The 18,734-nt window shown below is 45.6% G+C and overlaps 1 protein-coding gene across 1 annotated transcript in view; it reads right to left on the reverse strand.

Annotated features, from left to right (window-relative positions):
* Nucleotides 1-16,293: 16,293 nt before the first annotated feature.
* Nucleotides 16,294-18,734, reverse strand: part of LOC124805412 (UDP-glucosyltransferase 2-like) — a 52,352-nt gene continuing 49,911 nt past the window's right edge. The window contains exon 8 of the mRNA XM_047265973.1: nucleotides 16,294-17,249. Within this exon, the coding sequence (XP_047121929.1) occupies nucleotides 16,970-17,249 (280 nt within the window). The 3' untranslated portion in view covers nucleotides 16,294-16,969. The remainder of the gene's footprint in view (nucleotides 17,250-18,734) is intronic.

The raw sequence follows: 18,734 nt of genomic DNA on the forward strand, positions 1-18,734 counted from the left end.
GTGCAGTTGACGGACTTTGAGCGAGGGCGTATAGTGGGCATGCGGGAGGCCGGGTGGACGTACCGCCGAATTGCTCAACACGTGGGGCGTGAGGTCTCCACAGTACATCGATTTGTCGCCAGTGGTCGGCGGAAGGTGCACGTGCCCGTCGACGTGCCCAGCGACGCACGGATGCACGCCAAGACCGTAGGATCCTACGCAGTGCCGTAGGGGACCGCACCGCCACTTCCCAGCAAATTAGGGACACTGTTGCTCCTGGGGTATCGGCGAGGACCATTCGCAACCGTCTCCATGAAGCTGGGCTACGGTCCCGCACACCGTTAGGCCGTCTTCCGCTCACGCCCCAACATCGTGCAGCCCGCCTCCAGTGGTGTCGCGACAGGTGTGAATGGAGGGACGAATGGAGACGTGTCGTCTTCAGCGATGAGAGTCGCTTCTGCCTTGGTGCCAATGATGGTCGTATGCGTGTTTGGCGCCGTGCAGGTGAGCGCCACAATTAGGACTGCATACGACCGAGGCACACAGGGCCAACACCCGGCATCATGGTGTGGGGAGCGATCTCCTACACTGGCCGTACACCACTGGTGATCGTCGAGGGGACACTGAATAGTGCACGGTACATCCAAACCGTCATCGAACCCATCGTTCTACCATTCCTAGACCGGCAAGGGAACTTGCTGTTCCAACAGGACAATGCACGTCCGCATGTATTCCGTGCCACCCAACGTGCTCTAGAAGGTGTAAGTCAACTACCCTGGCCAGCAAGATCTCCGGATCTGTCCCCCATTGAGCATGTTTGGGACTGGATGAAGCGTCGTCTCACGCAGTCTGCACGTCCAGCACGAACGCTGGTCCAACTGAGGCGCCAGGTGGAAATGGCATGGCAAGCCGTTCCACAGGACTACATCCAGCATCTCTACGATCGTCTCCATGGGAGAATAGCAGCCTGCATTGCTGCGAAAGGTGGATAAACACTGTACTAGTGCCGACATTGTGCGTGCTCTGTTGCCTGTGTCTATGTGCCTGTGGTTCTGTCAGTGTGATCATGTGATGCATCTGACCCCAGGAATGTGTCAATAAAGTTTCCCCTTCCTGGGACAATGAATTCACGGTGTTCTTATTTCAATTTCCAGGAGTGTATTTTCATTTTGTTTATTGGTACCAACTGTCAATATACAAAACTTGACCCGTATTCTCGAGTCTTTCTTGAGCCGTCGATATTCTGTCTCCACTGTTTACTTAATCAACATTTTGGCACGCACTGCCACGTCACTCGTCGTCGTTCCTTTGACTGCTCCGCCGCTTGCCACAGCTCTGTTCAACTGTGTGTGAATTCCTAAGGGACCAAACTGCTGAGGTCATCGGTGCCTAGACTTACACACTACTTAAACTAACTTATGCTTAGAACAATACAGAAACACCCATGCCCGAGGAAGGATTCGGTGGGAGGGGCCGCGCAGTCCGTGACATAGCGCCTCAAACAGCACGGCTACTCCGCGCAGCAGCTCTATGTCTGAGGCCGATTATGTCCGTCCGTACACTTGCGTCGCACGCCCAGCTTCCGTAAACAGCTTGCAGGGGTTGACAGCGGCAAGACATCAGCTTTCCACGTGATCGCAAGAAGAACACCATACTGGCCTGGTCTGGACAATTCCTTTTGTTACGTTACTTTTACCATCAAACGAGTCCAGGAGCGAATTTAAGTATTCATTAGCGCGTAAAGAATTCCAGTTACGCGTGGATTGATCAAAATGTGCCATGTGAGGTCTCTGAGGTCGTCGAGGACATGGTAACCTAACAATCATTACTAACTGTCCGAAAACTCGAAAACTGACATGTATTGGCTGGAAAACTGTCACCCCCTTCCCACGAACAAACACACACTCACTCACTCACTCACTCACTCACACACACACACACACACACACATCTTCCTATTGCCTCACTGATAGTTCTTCACATTGTTGCGGACAATGGAGCGTTGTGCTAACGTTTAGTCTAAGGGCTCCAACTTACCATTGTAATTCTATACTGGCTGTCCAATACCCCGCTGTCGTGAAGTTTCTTTTTCTGCAAAAGGGTTTTACTGGGCGTTCAACGTTTACGTTTGTACCAAAGCAAAGGAAAGTGCATACCGTGCAGACGTCAGGTACTCAGTTCTCGTGGCAACGCAATACTCTGGTGACTGGCTCCGTGGGAACTCCAGTGTATATAATTTAAATTTTGTTTTCGTCGTCGGATACTAGAATTCTGACAAGAGCAAACAGTTTTCATTACAAATTTCAGGGAGCAATATTTTAACTTCAGCTGTCAGAACAGCCTGCGTCAAAAAAGGTAATCTAGTGGTTAGCACTTGCGGCCGCTGAAGCGGTCAGTGGTTTTATTCACAGGGCCAACTCCAAGTTTTTTTTTTTTTTTTTTTTTTTTTTTTTTTTTTTTTTTTTTTTTTTTTTTAGAGGAAGGCTCTGGAAAGTGGTCCAGTTAGCCTTCTGTGAGCGAATGAGGAGTTTCTTGAATGATTCAGTGACATTTGTAACCTGTAATCTGTCGTAGGTATCGATACACCGCCGTTAGTGGCGCGCGATCGATGGCAGTTGCCGCGGACAGAGTGTGTTCGGATCTCCCGAGGTAGAGTAGCGGAAGCCTGGTTCGGTCGTCGGAGCACAGGGCGTCAAGCTAAAAAAATTTGAGTGATGAAAGGTAATGATTTGATAGAGCGGGTACTCGCGTGTCGCATAATAGTGCAAACGACACGTTCAGCGCAGAATCTATGCCAATTCGTGCGTGTATTAAACCGATACTCGTCTACGACAGCCGGTCTGCATTTGCTGAAATGTAAAGACCGTGGTTACAGGGAGAGATGCGGAATTAATTGGGAGAGGTGTAAGGGTTTCCCAGAGAAACTTATGCATCGTAATCGCAACGCCCCTGGCAACACGGGGTGGGCCAGCGTTTTGTTGCTAGGATGTTTCCACTACACTGCACACGTTCCGTTGGGAAGCCCTTACACATCCTGCTCGTAGTCCCCTAGCGAAGTGCCGCAGTGGTTATTATACTGGATTCGCATTTGCGAGGACGACGGTTGAAACCCACGTCTGGCCGTCCCGGCTTAGGTTTCTCGTGATTTCCCTAAATCACTTCAGGCAAATGCCGCGATGGTTCCTTTAAAGGGGCACAGCTGACTTCGTTCCTTATCCTTCCCTGATCCGATGGAACCGATGGGTGGTCCCGATCTCTCCACATATGCCTTCCATATTTTTGGAGCCCTGAAGAAAGCCATTCGTGGTCATCGAATTGCTTTGGACGAAGAGGCGCACAATCATGCTTCCGTAGGCATTTTTCTATGAAGGAACTGACAACGTAGTAACTAATGGTTCAAATGGCTCTGAGCACTATGTGACTTAACTTCTGAGGTCATCAGTCCCCTAGAACTAAGAACTACTTAAACCTAACTAACCTAAGGACATCACACACATCCATGCCCGAGGCAGGATTCGAACCTGCGACCATAGCGGTCGCGCAGTTGCAGACTGTAGCGCCTAGAACCGCTCGGCCACTCCGTCCGGCAACGTAGTAACAGTTATGGCGATTACTTTTGAAAGAATAAACAGTTTACTTACCTTTTTCTATCTTTCTCGTTTTAATTTGAGTGCCCTCTATACTCATATTTCAAGTCGATACACTCCTTGCTTGTTCTAGATTCGGATGTTCACGTGTAATCTCCATTTTTTGTGGGATTCTCGTTGTACTGCTGTCAGTGAATAAATTAGACAAAAATAACTTGCGTAATGTCCGTTTATTTATCACTCGCAGACCAAATCCATACTGAATCCCTATCAGATTCTATACTGAATTTGCGACTCATTTAGCCTCTCCCATAACCGTGATATAACGCAACTCCTTCGAACAAAATACTTTTTGGTGGGTTTGAAACAAAGCACAAGACACACCCAGCTTCAAGAATCGTAAATGACCTACAAAGGCAATGTGCAATCTCGTTGACATCCACCTGCAGTAGAACCTTACGACATGTTCCGAGTTCAGACACATCGAGATAACTCGAAGAAAATACCCTCCCGGGTGCGAACCATTTTTGATTCCGTAAACACTTGTCAAGCATTGCCCAACTCTTCTCTTGACATCCCGAAAGCCGTAGATCATGGTGACCCTCTGTATGCTGTATTTCTTGACTTACTGAAAGTATTTAACTCTTACCGTATTAATGCTCGTCATTGAAATGACGATAATACCCAGTATCAAAGAAAATTTGTGACTGGATAAGGGATTTCCTCCTAGGTCCATATTAGATGGAGAGTCATGGACAAATGTAGAAGTAACTTCATGTGTGCTTCAGAGTAATGGAAGTCTTGCTGTACCTGATTTATACGAGGGTGAAACAAATCGAAATTTCGCGCCGTTATCCTGTAAGTCGGTAAGCGTGCTACAAACAGCGTGCAGAATGGCTTGTAGGTGGCAGCATAGTGCAGATGCACACATACCGTCGCAGTACGACTTGCACCAGGGAAGGACAGCGTTCTGTTATTCGGTTTTTGCGTAGTGAAGGTGTGAAACCTATTGAAATTCATCGACGAATGAATGTTCAGTACGCTGATGCATGTTTATCACAACAGCAAGTCTACGAATGGAGTAGTAAGTTCGCAAATGATGTGACTTCAGTGGAAGATGCTCCTCGTCCAGGTCAGGCACAACGAGTTGTGACTCCACATATCATTGCAGCAGTTGAAGCCATAGAGAAGGAAAACCGCCGAGTGACACTAAATGACATTGCCGCATGTTTACAGATTAGTCATGGGTCAGCACACCACATTGTGCATGATGTGCTCCAGTTTCACAAAGTGTCTGCAAGATGGGTGCCACGGCAGCTGACTCCTGAAATGAGAGAACGACGTGTTGATGCATGTGAAGAACTTCTTCGGCGCTTTGAACGAGAAGGTGATGGCTTCGTTGCAAGAATCGTTACTGGGGACGAAACCCGGGTTCACTTCCACCAACTGGAAACGAAGAGAGCGAGCAAGCAATGGCGCCATTCCTCATCACCAAAACCAATGAAGTTTCGAAGAGAACCATCAGCAGGGAAGGTTATGCTGACTCTATTTTGGGACGAAAAAGCCGTCATTTTGCAGCATTACGTGCCTAGAGGGACCACTGTCACCAGTGCATCATACACAGATCTCCTAAAAAATCATCTGCGGCCTGCAATCAAATCAAAGCGACGTGGATTGCTGTCAGCAGGTGTCCTTTTGCAACATGACAATGCAAGGGCCCAGACTGCCCGTACAACAGTTGCAACAATCACAAACCTGCATTTTGAATGTCTTCCTCATCCACCATACTCAGGAGACCTTTCCCCAAATGATTTCCATATGTTTGGACCACTCAAAGACGCAATGGGAGGAAAGAAGTTCCGTTCTGATGAAGAGGTACGCCACGCGGTGTATGAGTGTTTGCACGGACTACCAAAAGATTTTTTTTCTAAAGGAATTTATGCACTTTGTAAGCGCTTGAAGACTTGCATTGAGCTTGGGGGAGATTATGTTGAAAAATGATACAGCTTCGTACCACTTCTGCACAATAAATAATATTTTTTTAAAAATATTTAAGGTTTCTCAGATATTGTTGAAAGGAAAGTGCGAGTATTAGTTGAGGACCAATTGGATGAAAATCAGTGTGGGTTTAGGCCTCTTAGAGGTTGTCAGGACCAGATCTTTAGCTTACGGCAAATAATGGAGAAGTGTTATGAGTGGAACAGGGAATTGTATCTATGCTTTATAGATCTAGAAAAGGCATATGACCGGGTTCCTAGGAGGAAGTTATTGTCTGTTCTACAAGATTATGCAATAGGAGGCAAACTTATGCAAGCAATTAAAGGTCTTTACATGGATAGTCAGGCAGCAGTTAGAGTTGACGGTAAATTGAGTTCATGGTTCAGAGTAGTTTCAGGGGTAAGACAAGGCTGCAACCTGTCTCCACTGTTGTTCATATTATTTATGGATCATATGTTGAAAATAATAGACTGGCTGGGTGAGATTAAGATATGTGAACACAAAATAAGCAGTCTTGCATATGCGGATGACTTAGTTGTGATGGCACATTCGCTTGAAAGTTTGCAAAGTAACATTTCGGAGCTAGATCAGAAATGTAAGGACTATGGTATGAAGATTAGCATCTCCAAAACGAAGGTAATGTCAGTGGGAAAGAAATATAAACGGATTGAGTGCCAAATAGGTGGAACAAAGTTAGAACAGGTGGACGGTTTCAAGTACTTAGGATGCATATTCTCACAGGATGGCAACATGGTGAAAGAACTGGAAGCGAGGTGTAGCAAGGCTAATGCAGTGAGCGCTCAGCTACGATCTACTCTTTTCTGCAAGAAGGAAGTCAGTACCAAGAATAAGTTATCTGTGCACCGTTCAATCTTTCGACCAACTTTGTTGTATGGGAGCAAAAGCTGGGTGGATTCAGGTTACCTTACAACAAGGTTGAGGTTATGGATATGAAAGTAGCTAGGATGATTGCAGGTACTAGTAGATGGGAACAATGGCAGGAGGGTGTCCACAATGAGGAAATCAAAGAAAAACTGGGAATGAACTTTATAGATGTAGCAGTCTGGGCGAACAGGCTTAGATGGTGGGGTCATGTTACACGCATGGGAGAAGCAAGGTTACCCAAGAGACTCATGGATTCAGCAGTAGAGGGTAGGAGGAGTCGGGGCAGACCGAGGAGAAGGTACCTGGATTCGGTTAAAAATGATTTTGAAGTAATAGGTTTAACATCAGAAGAGGCACCAATGTTAGCACTGAATAGGGGATCATGGAGGAACTGTATAGCGGGGGCTATGCTCCAGACTGAACGCTGAAAGGCATAATCAGTCTTAAATGATGATGATGATGATGAAATATTTAAGGTTTTCATTTGCCTCACCCTCGTATTAGTTGCCTAGCGGATAATATTAACAGTAACCCCAGACTTCTTTCAAATGTTGAAGTTATCTACGTCGGTGTGCAAAACCTAGGGACGAAAATAACTTCCGCATGATGTGCCACTGTCAAGTAACATAGCTGGATTAAAGTTGGACCGTACCTATAAAGAACTACTGCAGTGTAATACAGAAGAAATACGCAATGAGACGAAGAGAAACGATATCTTTATTCATGAGCAATAACCACACTGAAATTACCTCAATCTAAGACAGCCCCCTGGACATAACAAAAATCGGAACGTGCTTGTTAACTGGCTGTGCGATCGCCACGGCCGGCAGTGCATGCCGCGGAGCAAGCTCGCATGCTGGCCAGGAGCAGTTCCTGTGGCAGGCCGTTCCATTTCCCCACCAGCGCGGTTGACAATTTCTGAATTGTCATTGGCGCATGTGCCCGTGTTGCAATACGTCTCACGAATCTCACATGTGGGCGACTGGATAATACGAGGGCCGTTCAGAAAGTAACCTCCGGTTGATTTAAAAAAAATACACCAATTTGAATAAAAATATTTTAATATATACATCTTACAACTACATCTTTGCACTATTTTTCTACATAGTCTCCATAGCGATTGAGGCACTTATCGTATCTCTTCACAAGCTTTGAAATTCCTTCTGCATAAAAATCACGCGCTTGTGCCTGGAGCCAGCATGTGACCGCATCTTTGAGCTCTTCGTCGTCATCAAACCGCTGTGACCCGAGCCATTTCTTCAAATGCATGAAGAGGTGATAATCACTTGGCGCCAGGTCTGGGCTGTAAGGTGGATGGTTGATAACGTCCCACTTGAAGGACTCAAGAAGGGCCGTTGTTCTCCGAGCAGAGTGAGGACGGCCGTTATCGTGCAAAAAAACGATACCGGAAGTCAGTATACCACGGCGTTTGTTCTGTATAGCCCGTCGTAACTTTTTTATTGTTTCACAGTACACGTCTTGATTAATGGTCGTACCACGTTCCATTAATTCAACCAACAACACCCCTTTGGCATCCCAAAACACCGTTGCCATCAGTTTTCTGGCAGAAAAATCTTGCGAGGCTTTTCTTGGTTTGGTAGGCGAATTTGAATGTGCCCACATCTTTGATTGTTCTTTTGTCTCAGGGTTCACGTACTTAATCCAGGTTTCGTCACCGGTCACGATTCTGTTTAACAATGGTTCTCCTTCGTCCTCATAACGTGACAGAAAGTCTAATGCAGAGGCCATTCTTTGAGTTTTGTGGTGGTCGGTAAGAATTTTGGGCACCCATCGTGCACAGAACTTACGGTAACCCAATCTTGCTGTCACTATCTCGTACAAGAGAGTCTTAGAAATCTGTGGAAAACCAGTAGACAACTCCGACATTGAGAAACGTCGATTTTCACGAACTTTTGCATCAACTGTCTGAACGAGTTCGTCAGTCACCAATGATGGTCTACCACTCCTCTCTTCATCATGAACGTTTTCTCGTCCACTTTTAAATAAACGTACCCATTCACGGACAACTCCTTCACTCATAACTCTTGGTCCGTACACAGCACAAAGCTCACGATGAATAGCTGCTGCAGAATATCCTTTGGCTGTAAAAAACCTTATGACAGCACGCACTTCACATTTGGCGGGGTTTTCTATTGCAGCACACATTTCAAACTGCCACAAAAACTAAACTAGCGCAGGTACGACGTTCACTCGACCACGGCTTGATGCCGACTGACCTGTTGAGTGCGTGAACGCACAGATGGCGTCGCTACTCCCCCCACAACCCGCACTGTGACCAATCGAAGGTTACTTTCTGAACCGCCCTCATAAATCGGAAGTGTGTGTGTGGGGGGGGGAAGGGGGGGGGGGGGGTGTACAGGGCTCTTCCACCTGCGGCTGCGCATTTCCATCCGTAAAAATGAAGTCTGGGCCGGAAAACCGCTGACAATTCGCACATGGGGAATGAGTACAGTGTTGTAATAACGCTAACCATTGAGTTAGGTACCATTTGATAGGTTGTACATAGCATATAGGAATATTTAAAGAAGACTGACATTGTCACATACACCTTGTAAATAGTTGTTAACGCTTATTGCACGAAAGGTGACGGAGTGTCTTTGTTATCAAAACGGCGTAATGAGTGATTGCCTATACTAGTAGTGGTTGGGAAATGAAATGGCAGGCGTAACTCAAGCCCTGGGTGGAAAAGCCCGCAAAGGTGTGTAGGTCTTGCTTAACACAGGAAGTAGCCAAGACGGACGGACGGGGCGCCGGAGCGCTGAAGCACAATACAGTGGCAGACAGCCGGTTCTGTAGCGGGGCCAGAAGGATAACCAGATAATACTTCGGAAACTCTGAAAATATTGGACGCAGCAGAGGGGAACGAGAAAGCGTTACCTCGGAAATCATTCAGGCTGGGTTATTTCGGAGGAGTTTTACTCTGAGAAGCATACCATTGTATGTATTCCTAACTAACCAGGATAGGTATTTCCTCGCAAACTTTCCGTGCTGGAAGCCGAAAGACTAAAATATGGTTGGTCGGCATTCACAAGAATCTGTAGAGAGGGAGAATATTCCGTGGTATTGAGAATATGATTCGTCTTCTGCAGTTATGAGGGAGTGGAGCTGAGCTTTGCTGGGAAGCCAGCAGTGGAGAGAAAGAGGTCTTCCGTTTTGAGCGCCCGTGTTTGACGGTCGCTCAGTATCAGCTTTTGTTGGTACAGATGGACTTTCCGTCTTTGCTCTCAGGAGATTTTATAGTTAGAACGGTTTGGCACTGTACTGTTGCGAACTTATACGATTCTGGACTTCGCCCCTGGGTGGGGAGTCGTCATTCAGTACGCAGCGTTCAGTGATTGAGAGCACTTCTTCTGCCTATACTCACGTTGAGATGTTATCTGAACTCCATCCTTGTGGCTGGGAATTCGTTTCTCGTCTGTAGACCACAGAGAGGAGAAGACAGTATTAGATTATACTAGTCAGAGGAGCGTCTTCTGCTATCCTAGTCTCGCAATGAGGTTTTTTTTTTTTTCTTTTTACACTTTGTGGCTGGAGTTCTTCTGTCATCGCAGATATGTACGAGAACCATCACTCCAACGTACCGAACGCAGTACACATTGTAATATTGCTGGTTGCTTAACTTTATTAGGGCTATGAAGCTAAACAGCTGGGGTAAGGTAAATTTTATTTCCACTGGGGTTGAACACCACTGTAGATCATCTTTGAAAGTAGTCTCTTCTAGTGTTTGGTACACAGGTGATGTCAGTCATCGCCAGCCGCAGTGGCCGAGCGGTTCTAGGCGCTTCAGTCCGGAACCGCGCGACTACTACGGTCGCATGTTCGAATTCTGCTTCGAGCATGGATGTGTGTGATGTCCTTAGGTTAGTTAGGTGTAAGTAGTTCTAAGTTCTAGGGGACTGATGACCTCAGATGTGAAGTCCCATAGTGCTCAGAGCCATTTGAACCACTTTTTTTTGTCAGCCATCGCGCATTATTTATATTAGATCAGTTAGCCATAAAAAGGGGCAGATTTGGGTAATTGATCAATCATATTAGTTATAAAATCCATTTGTATCTCTTTATGTCCATTGGACATTGATATACAAACATTTGTAATATATAAAGGGGTTTTAATCCTTAATAAATGTATAAACAGAAACAGCATTTATCAATTGTACTTACTAGTTCCCTTAATCGTTCATTTATGTTTATGTTATAATTTATATGTTAAAGAGCAAGAAGGAGGAGATAATATCACCATTAAGAGATCCTAAGGTAGTCAGACATGACCAAATCTTCATTTTCCCGTTCAGTATTTTCCATTGTGCACATTCATTTTACACCCTCCCGCAGTAGCATCTTGGACCATAACACATGGATCATCAAAACGATCACGCTCCCACAGATTGCTAATACGATGTTGCCTGACACCAATTATGACTCATAAAAAGAATAGACATAGGAAGATACTTTTCTCCGTTTCTTTAACCCGTAATTTTAAATTTCTGAATATGCAAAGTAAGCTGCTAATATTTGCACCACTCTACAATTTGGGCAGTTGTTACTTCAGGTACGAGGCGTTTCACAATGTTTTGACGATTTCAGATTTAACCTTCAACATGCGGTCGTGCATTATCCTGCTGAAATGTAGGGTTTCGCAAGGATCGAATGAAGGGTACAGCCACCGGTCGTTACACATCTGAAATGTAACGTCCACTGTTCAAAGCGCCGTCAATGCGAACAAGAGGTGACCGAGACGTGTAACCATTAGCGGTACCCCATACCATCACGCCGGGTGATACGCCAGTATGGCGATGACGAATACACGCTTCCAATGTGCGTTCACCGCGATGTCTCCAAACACGGATGCGACCATCATGATGCTGTAAACAGAACCTGGATTCATCCGAAAAAATGATGTTTTGCCATTCGTGCACCTAGGTTCGCCTTTGAGTACACCATCGCAGGCGCTCCTGTCTGTGATGCAGTGTCAAGGGTAACCGCAGCCATGGCATCCGAGCTGATAGTCCATGCTGCTGCAAACGTCGTCGAACTGTTCGTGCAGATGGTTGTTGTCTTGCAAACGTCCCCATCTGTTGTCTGAGGGATCGAGACATGGCTGCACGATCCGTTACAGCCATGCGGATAAGATGCCTCTCATCTCGACTGCTAGTGATACGAGGCCATTGGAATCCAGCACGGCGTTCCGTATCACCCTCCTGAACCCACAGGCTACAATCCGACCTTTATCAAAGTCGGAAACGTGATGGTACGCATTTCTCCCCCTTACATGAGGCATCACAACAACGTTTCCCCAAGCAACGCCGGTCAACTGCTGTTTGTGTATGAGAAATCAGTTGGAAACTTTCCTCATGTCAGCACGTTGTAGGTGTCGCCACCGGCGCCAACCTTGTGTGAATGCTCTGAAAAGCTAATCATTTGCATATCATAGCATCTTCTTCCTGTCGGTTAACTTTGCGTCTGTAGCACGTCATTTTCGTGGTGTAGCAATTTTAATGGGCAGTAGTGTAAATTAAATGCAGCGCAGTCAATTATATTGTCACATGGGCATCCGTTGTTATACTCGAAAACTGAGTGTCTGTGTATCTTATCAAGATGCATTTAAATCTCCCTTCTGAAGGGTTTTGAAGATGATTTATCAGTGAGAGAGTGGTGTGAAACAGCAGTTGGAGTAATTAACATTTTGCAGTAATTTCTTTCATTTACGACGTATTCCACTTCCATCTTGTCTCCTTACTCCACATTGCGTGATACAACTTTTACCACAAAGAAATTCAATTCTTTGCACAAAATGTCGCTAACAATCTGATATATCCTCCCAGTTCATCTTCACACTTCTACCTCCTGTGTTCAGCTGTTCGTTTTCAACTCTCCCTTCCGTCTTCGAAAGAACAACGAGGATTAAATTCCAGTTATTGAAAGAAAGTACTCTGTTTTACCTTGACATTACACAGAAATAACATAAAACATGGCATACATATGGTTACGTTACATTTTCTTTACATTTGTGTCGATACTTAAATACATACAAAAATGACTGAGACAAAAGTTACATTATGTCAACGTTACAGGCATCATTTGTCACTAAAATGTGGTATATTAATTATCAGTGGAGAAAATCTCCACCACAAAAGGCCATGTGACTGTTTGACTCACGGTAGAATGCTACGTAAGGTCTGGAAAACCCGAACTGCAGCCTTGTAGATAGACTCGAACCTTCGCATTAGAAGCTATTTACAAAATTTCAAGAATAAATATTATTCGGTAACCTAGTGTATGCTACAGTCACGTGTATGTATTGTTCCCGTAGGTACTGCGATGACGAGGCAAATCACAGCGAGCACGGGACAGAGTAATTTAAAATAAGTTGTCATTCTTCCCGCGTTCCGTGGAACAGGCAGCCAGGGCAGGCATGGCGTTCCGGCACCTCCCAGAAAATTTTATTTCAACTTAGTGGAACAAGTCGGCACCGGAGATTTAAAATAGTACACCGTGTATTAAATCGCAATGTAACTACAGCTCGCCGCCCAAAATTGTGATCGTTATATATTGGTAACATTCGCGACGAATGACATACTGCCCATGATTATTATTTATTTTATCAACACTCTAGCACGCTTTCTTTACCTCTGTACACATAATGAAATAAACAAACAAACAAAAGTAAAGCTCTAATGCATAGAATAAATGTTCAACGTGTAATTAATTGAAAATGACTATATTTCAGAGAAGAACACAAAACCTTATTGATATTCATTTAATAAGTTTGCATAAAATATCACAACCTTTACACAAAATAGTATTAATACATGATGTATTGTTTGCAACACAGTGCTGCAGGCAACCATGTAACAACTTTGAATTAAATTGCTCAACATCGGAATCAAAATTTAATAACTGATACTCATTCCATAACGATGTCACTATTGAAACCACAGTGGTGCCCCAGGAGTGGTTTCCCGACGCCACTGTTTGTCCAGAAGGGAAGAACTTTGCAAGTTATTGATCTGTATGTCAGTGATAGTGGACGATGGATGAGCCTCGAAGCAAAAATTACGATGACTCAACAAAATATGCAGTTTACAAAATTGGAGGGAGACTGAAAACAAAGCATTAACCTGGACTGCTTTTATGGGAAACATATTTCAGCGAGCGGGTGTTTCCTTTAATATGGGAATGGAGGGTTTTAGTCAACAGAAACAAGTATTGGTTGGAAATAATTAGATGGGTGAACTGAAGAATATAAGATGAAGAAGCAGAAGGGAGAATACATCAAAAGGCGATTATGAAAAGCGGAAGGGGGGAGAACACTGAAAAGACCCTGTAGAAGGCCTTTATGTGAGGCACTCAAACTTCCTCGAGGCTTAGGGTTGCAGGCAGTGACGACAATTTAGAGACATTGACGCCGCACTCCCCCACACGGTTCGTAACAGTCGCAGGTCTGTCTGCGTCGATGCACTGTCTGTACACCGCCTGGTGATGAAATATACCGACGAAATTGAGTTAAAGTTGGTCTAGTAAAGCTCCATTTCTCTCAAAGTAATAGCTAACAAAAAGGATAGCAACACCAGAGAAAAGATTAATAGAATGAGCATATTAATGTTTTCTTTCTAACCCTCGTGTGTGACAGAAAAGGGGTTAATTGTTTTGGTTCAAACAACGGTATGTTGATGGAGTGTGACATTGTCATGGCGAAAGGACTACGATCCATACACTTGAGACTGAAGTATTTATATCAGTGTTTCATTACACGAGTTTCTTGTATTTTATGTGATGGTCAGTTTGCATTAGCTGTGATCGTCATCAGTCAAGCAGACACAATATAACTACAACTGTAAGCAGTGTACGATGACTAGAAATGATGAACAGTAATATCTATATACGCATATAGTGTGGGCAACGGCCTAGCCACAGTGGATACACCGGTTACCGTGAGATCACCGAAGTTAAGCGCTGTCGGGCGTGGCCGGCACTTGGATGGGTGACTATCCAGCCACCATGCGCTGTTACCATTTTTCGGGGTGCACTTAGCCTCGTGATGCCAATTGAGGAGCTACTCGACCGAATAGTAGCGGCTCCGGTCAAAGAAAACCATCGTAACGACCGGGAGAACGGTGTGCTGACCACACGCCCCTCCTATCCGCATCCTCAACTGAGGATGATACGGCGGTCGGATGGTCCCGATGGGCCATTTGTGGCCTGAAGACGGAGTGCATATAGTATGGGAAGGGTATGGCGTGAGAAAGAATAGTGCAGTCACAGAACTACATACATGAATTAATGTATTGGGATAAGAAACACAAAAATTTGACAATTTTCAGAAACAAAATACTGTGTGATAAGACTGAAGGACTAACATTTCGTGTAACTTATGCTATGGGCGAATTATCGACACACCGTGCTTACAGTTGTGGCAGAAACAGCCAAGAAGTTTCCTCGCTAGGTTTAGCTTGCTGCACACACACTGGCGAAGGAAAACAGGATATAAAACACTCTCGCAAATACTGGTACACAGAAATAATTTTCACTCTGCAGTAGAGTGTATGCTGATTTGGAACTTTGTGATAGATTCAAACTGTGCCAGATCGGGGTTCAGCCCTCCTGGTATCCTTGCCTTTCACTGGCAAATGCTCTACTGGTTGAGCTATTCACTGTAGGAGACGAGATTCTGGGGGAAGTTAGGCTGTGAGGGCAGGTCGTGAGTTGTGCTCGGATAGCTCAGCTGGTAGAGCACTTGCCCACGAAAGGCAAAGGTCCAATGTTTGAGTACCAATCTGCCAGGCAGTTTCAGAGACTGGTACAAACACTACAGTTGGATTGTAGTTGATATGGAACTTTGTAAAGGTTAACTACTGTAGCGGCGCGATCGGAGGTAAGGGCTTGTTGCCGCGATTGCTGTGTTTGCGGTAATGCGGGTGAGCAGCCAGCACAGCGTCTAGACGCGATGTCTGTCTCGGTAGGCCAGCAGGGCCGTTTGGTCAACGGTCAGCGGTATTACTGTAACGTGAGACGCATTGGTGGCGGTGCAGCAAGTGATCTACTTGACGCCTGGGGTGTCCTGTCAACGACGTACCCGCCCTGGTGCATGTAAATACTAGCCGCATTGGCGAGTCATTGAGTCAGCGTCCACTGTACTGTGGGCTTGCGGCAGGAGACCGCCATCGATCCACCACCAGCCTGATAGGTCCGCTGGCGTATGGGTCTAGCTGCAGCATCAATGAGACGAGGGTTTGTCTGAGGCCCTCCCAGCCATCTCTCCACAGGGCGTCCTCCATACGCTGGGGCGGTGTGCCAGCCTGAAGCCCGCCCGTACAAAGCCGCCCCACCAGCAGGTGTCCACCACATACCACGGCCACCAGGTACTGGTGGCCTCGCGAGGTCGCTCCGCCGTCGAGTTAAGCTGGGCGTAGCGACCGCTGGCTACGTCCCGTCCGCACATCGTGCACAGTGCATCGTGGGTTCTGTATGTACTATCTACCACGTGCACTCGCCTTCTGTAATCAATTACTGGAAAAAATTAAAGACTAAACTGCCTCAGAGCTGTTCGTGACCTATAATAATAATAATAATAATAATGTGGCGTGGCTAGGGCCTCCCGTCGGGTAGACCGTTCGCCTGGTGCAGGTCTTACGAGTTGACGCCACTTCGGCGACCTGCGCGTCGATGGGGATGAAATGATGATGATTAGGACAACACAATACCCAGTTGCTGAGCGGAGAAAATCTCCGACCCAGCCAGGAATCGAACCCGGGACCTTAGGATTGACATTCTGTAACACTGACCACTTTTTTTTTTTTTTAATCTCGTTTTGTTCGCTTTCGTTCGTTGTATGTGCTCGAGGCGGACGTCGCAAGACACCCGTTTTAGTTCGTCGTTGACCCATTAACTCAGTTTTTGTATTACAGAGCGCAACTAACCACCACTCAGCTACCGGGGGCGGACTTCGTGACCTATGCCGCCCATCTACCTCCACTAACGAACCCGTCACCCCAACACTACAATAAAAGCGGAAGATAAGATTTCAGTATCCCATCGAAGACGAGTTCATAAGACAAGGAATACAAGTTCGTGTTGAGGAAGTAATCAACCTTGCCCTTCAAAGGAACCATCGTAACATTTCTCTTAAGCGATTTACTGAAATCAGGGAAGACCGGACGTGAATTTGAGCTGGCGTCCTCCAGAATAAGAGTCCATTTTCTTACAACTGCGCCACCTTGCGCGGTAACTACCACCAATGGTCGAAAACAAATGTATTGTCTTGAAATGCAAACAACTATGATATACATTAATTACAATCTTGCAACTCTACCCTTGATGGCAAATACCACACTTAAGGCTATTGTCTGTGGTTTTGTTTACAGTAAATCACCACATAATTAGAGTCACAATGTTGCCTTAATGAAGGGATCATCACAATATTTGATCAGTTATTGCGTGCAGCATTCTTTGCTGTAACTTTGTACATCGCGCTACTGTAACCTCTCGCAGGCAGGAGTGGCTCAGTGGGTCTTGAGCTTGTCCTTCCGCGCTGTGAAGGCGGCCAGCAGCCTCCTAGCCACGAACCAGAGGGCGGTGACGGTGGCGGCGGCGGCGGCCAGCACGAAGGCGACGACGTCGAGCAGCAGCAGCTGCCACCAGCGGAGGTCCAGGGCGGCGCTGCGCAGGTGCGGCGCTCCCTTGTGGCGGACCACGTACTCCAGCCACCATACGGCGCGCTCCACAGACTGCTCGCGGTGCTCGCGGAACAGCCGAGAATACTGCGCCATGTTCTTCTTGTAGCTGCAAGTAAAAGAGAGACACTGAAAACTTTGGATTTTAACCTTAAACTTAAAACCTTAAACCTTATCATTTAAACTTAAAACTTTAGGACGTCACACTATCAGGTTTGAAACTATAACAACTCCCATCAAAATAAGAACACCGAGCACGATACACGAGACAGGAATTCACTTTGTACAGGACGGGCAAAGTGATACTGGGGCAGCGACTATTCCACGCACGTTAAGGTGCCCCTATGCTGACGATGTGAGTTCGGGTGTGTTGTGTACATAGTTCCGCGTAGTCAGCGTGTACACAACTTTCCCACTAGAGCGCGCCCCGCTAAGCACAACAGCGCAGCGCTCGTCCGTCTCCGCACTACGAGATGGCGCTGCCTTAGAGATGGACCAAATTCTACCTACGCTGATCCGCGTATTAACATGTAACGCAGCCAATGAGATTGCTGCTAATGTAGAACCTTTTCTCCTCGCGGATCACACTCGCGCTTTGATACCTGAACACGCGAGGTATTATAACGGGTGTGCAGACCTCCGATTAGTCAGTCTGCATTTGTCTGCACCAGTCTGTACCAGTCTGCATTAGTCTGTACCAGTCTATAGTCAAGTTTCAGTCTGCACCTAAGAAGATTATCATATTCCTGTACATAGCCATGAAGATAAATGTATATACACTTTGTCAAGTATCAGAGATATGTGAGAATAAGATTAATGTACCAAGACCAAAGGAACTTCAGATTGTCAATTTTGGTCACCGTCAATCTGCTACTCTAAGCGTGCAAGTGGCATTTCTATCGTCTGACCTAACGGCAGAAGATAAACACGCCACGATAAGACCACGAGACATATTGCTGACACTCGCCTACTTCGTTAGAGCGACAAGTCAAGTAATCTGATGGTGTGTGTACCGAAGGTCTTACAGTACGCACACCACAGGACGCCTCCCTTAAGACACATGGAATACGCGTATTTTAGTCGGGCTAGTCTTATTATGACTGCCCTGCACTGTAAAATATATACTCGACAATATGAGCAGCTACCAGTTAAGGAAAGCAAGTAGAAAATTTGAAACGTAATTAAAAGTCATAGACAAATAAAACTTGGAGGTTTGCCACTGCCATTGTAATTCTATCACAGATGGCAGAGAACGTGGACGAGCAGTTGAAAAGAAGTTATAAGAAGAACATCCACAAAAGTAAAACAAAGGTAATGGAATGCAGGAAATTAGCTGAGGAAATGAGACAGTGAAAGTAGTAGATGAGTTTTGCTATTTGAGCATTAAAATAACAAATGACAGATGAAGTAGAGAGTTAAATAGCAATAGCAAGAAAAGCATTTAGGAAAAACCTAAATTTGTTAACATCAAACATAAAGTGTTAGGAAGCCTCTTCTAAAGGTATTTATTTGGACTATAGCACTGTATAGAAGTAAAACTTGGATGGTGACCACTAAACCAAGAAGAGAATAGAAGATTCTTAAATGCTGTACT

This window comes from Schistocerca piceifrons, chromosome 7, assembly GCF_021461385.2.
Source record: "Schistocerca piceifrons isolate TAMUIC-IGC-003096 chromosome 7, iqSchPice1.1, whole genome shotgun sequence".
Lineage (NCBI taxonomy): Eukaryota > Metazoa > Arthropoda > Insecta > Orthoptera > Acrididae > Schistocerca > Schistocerca piceifrons.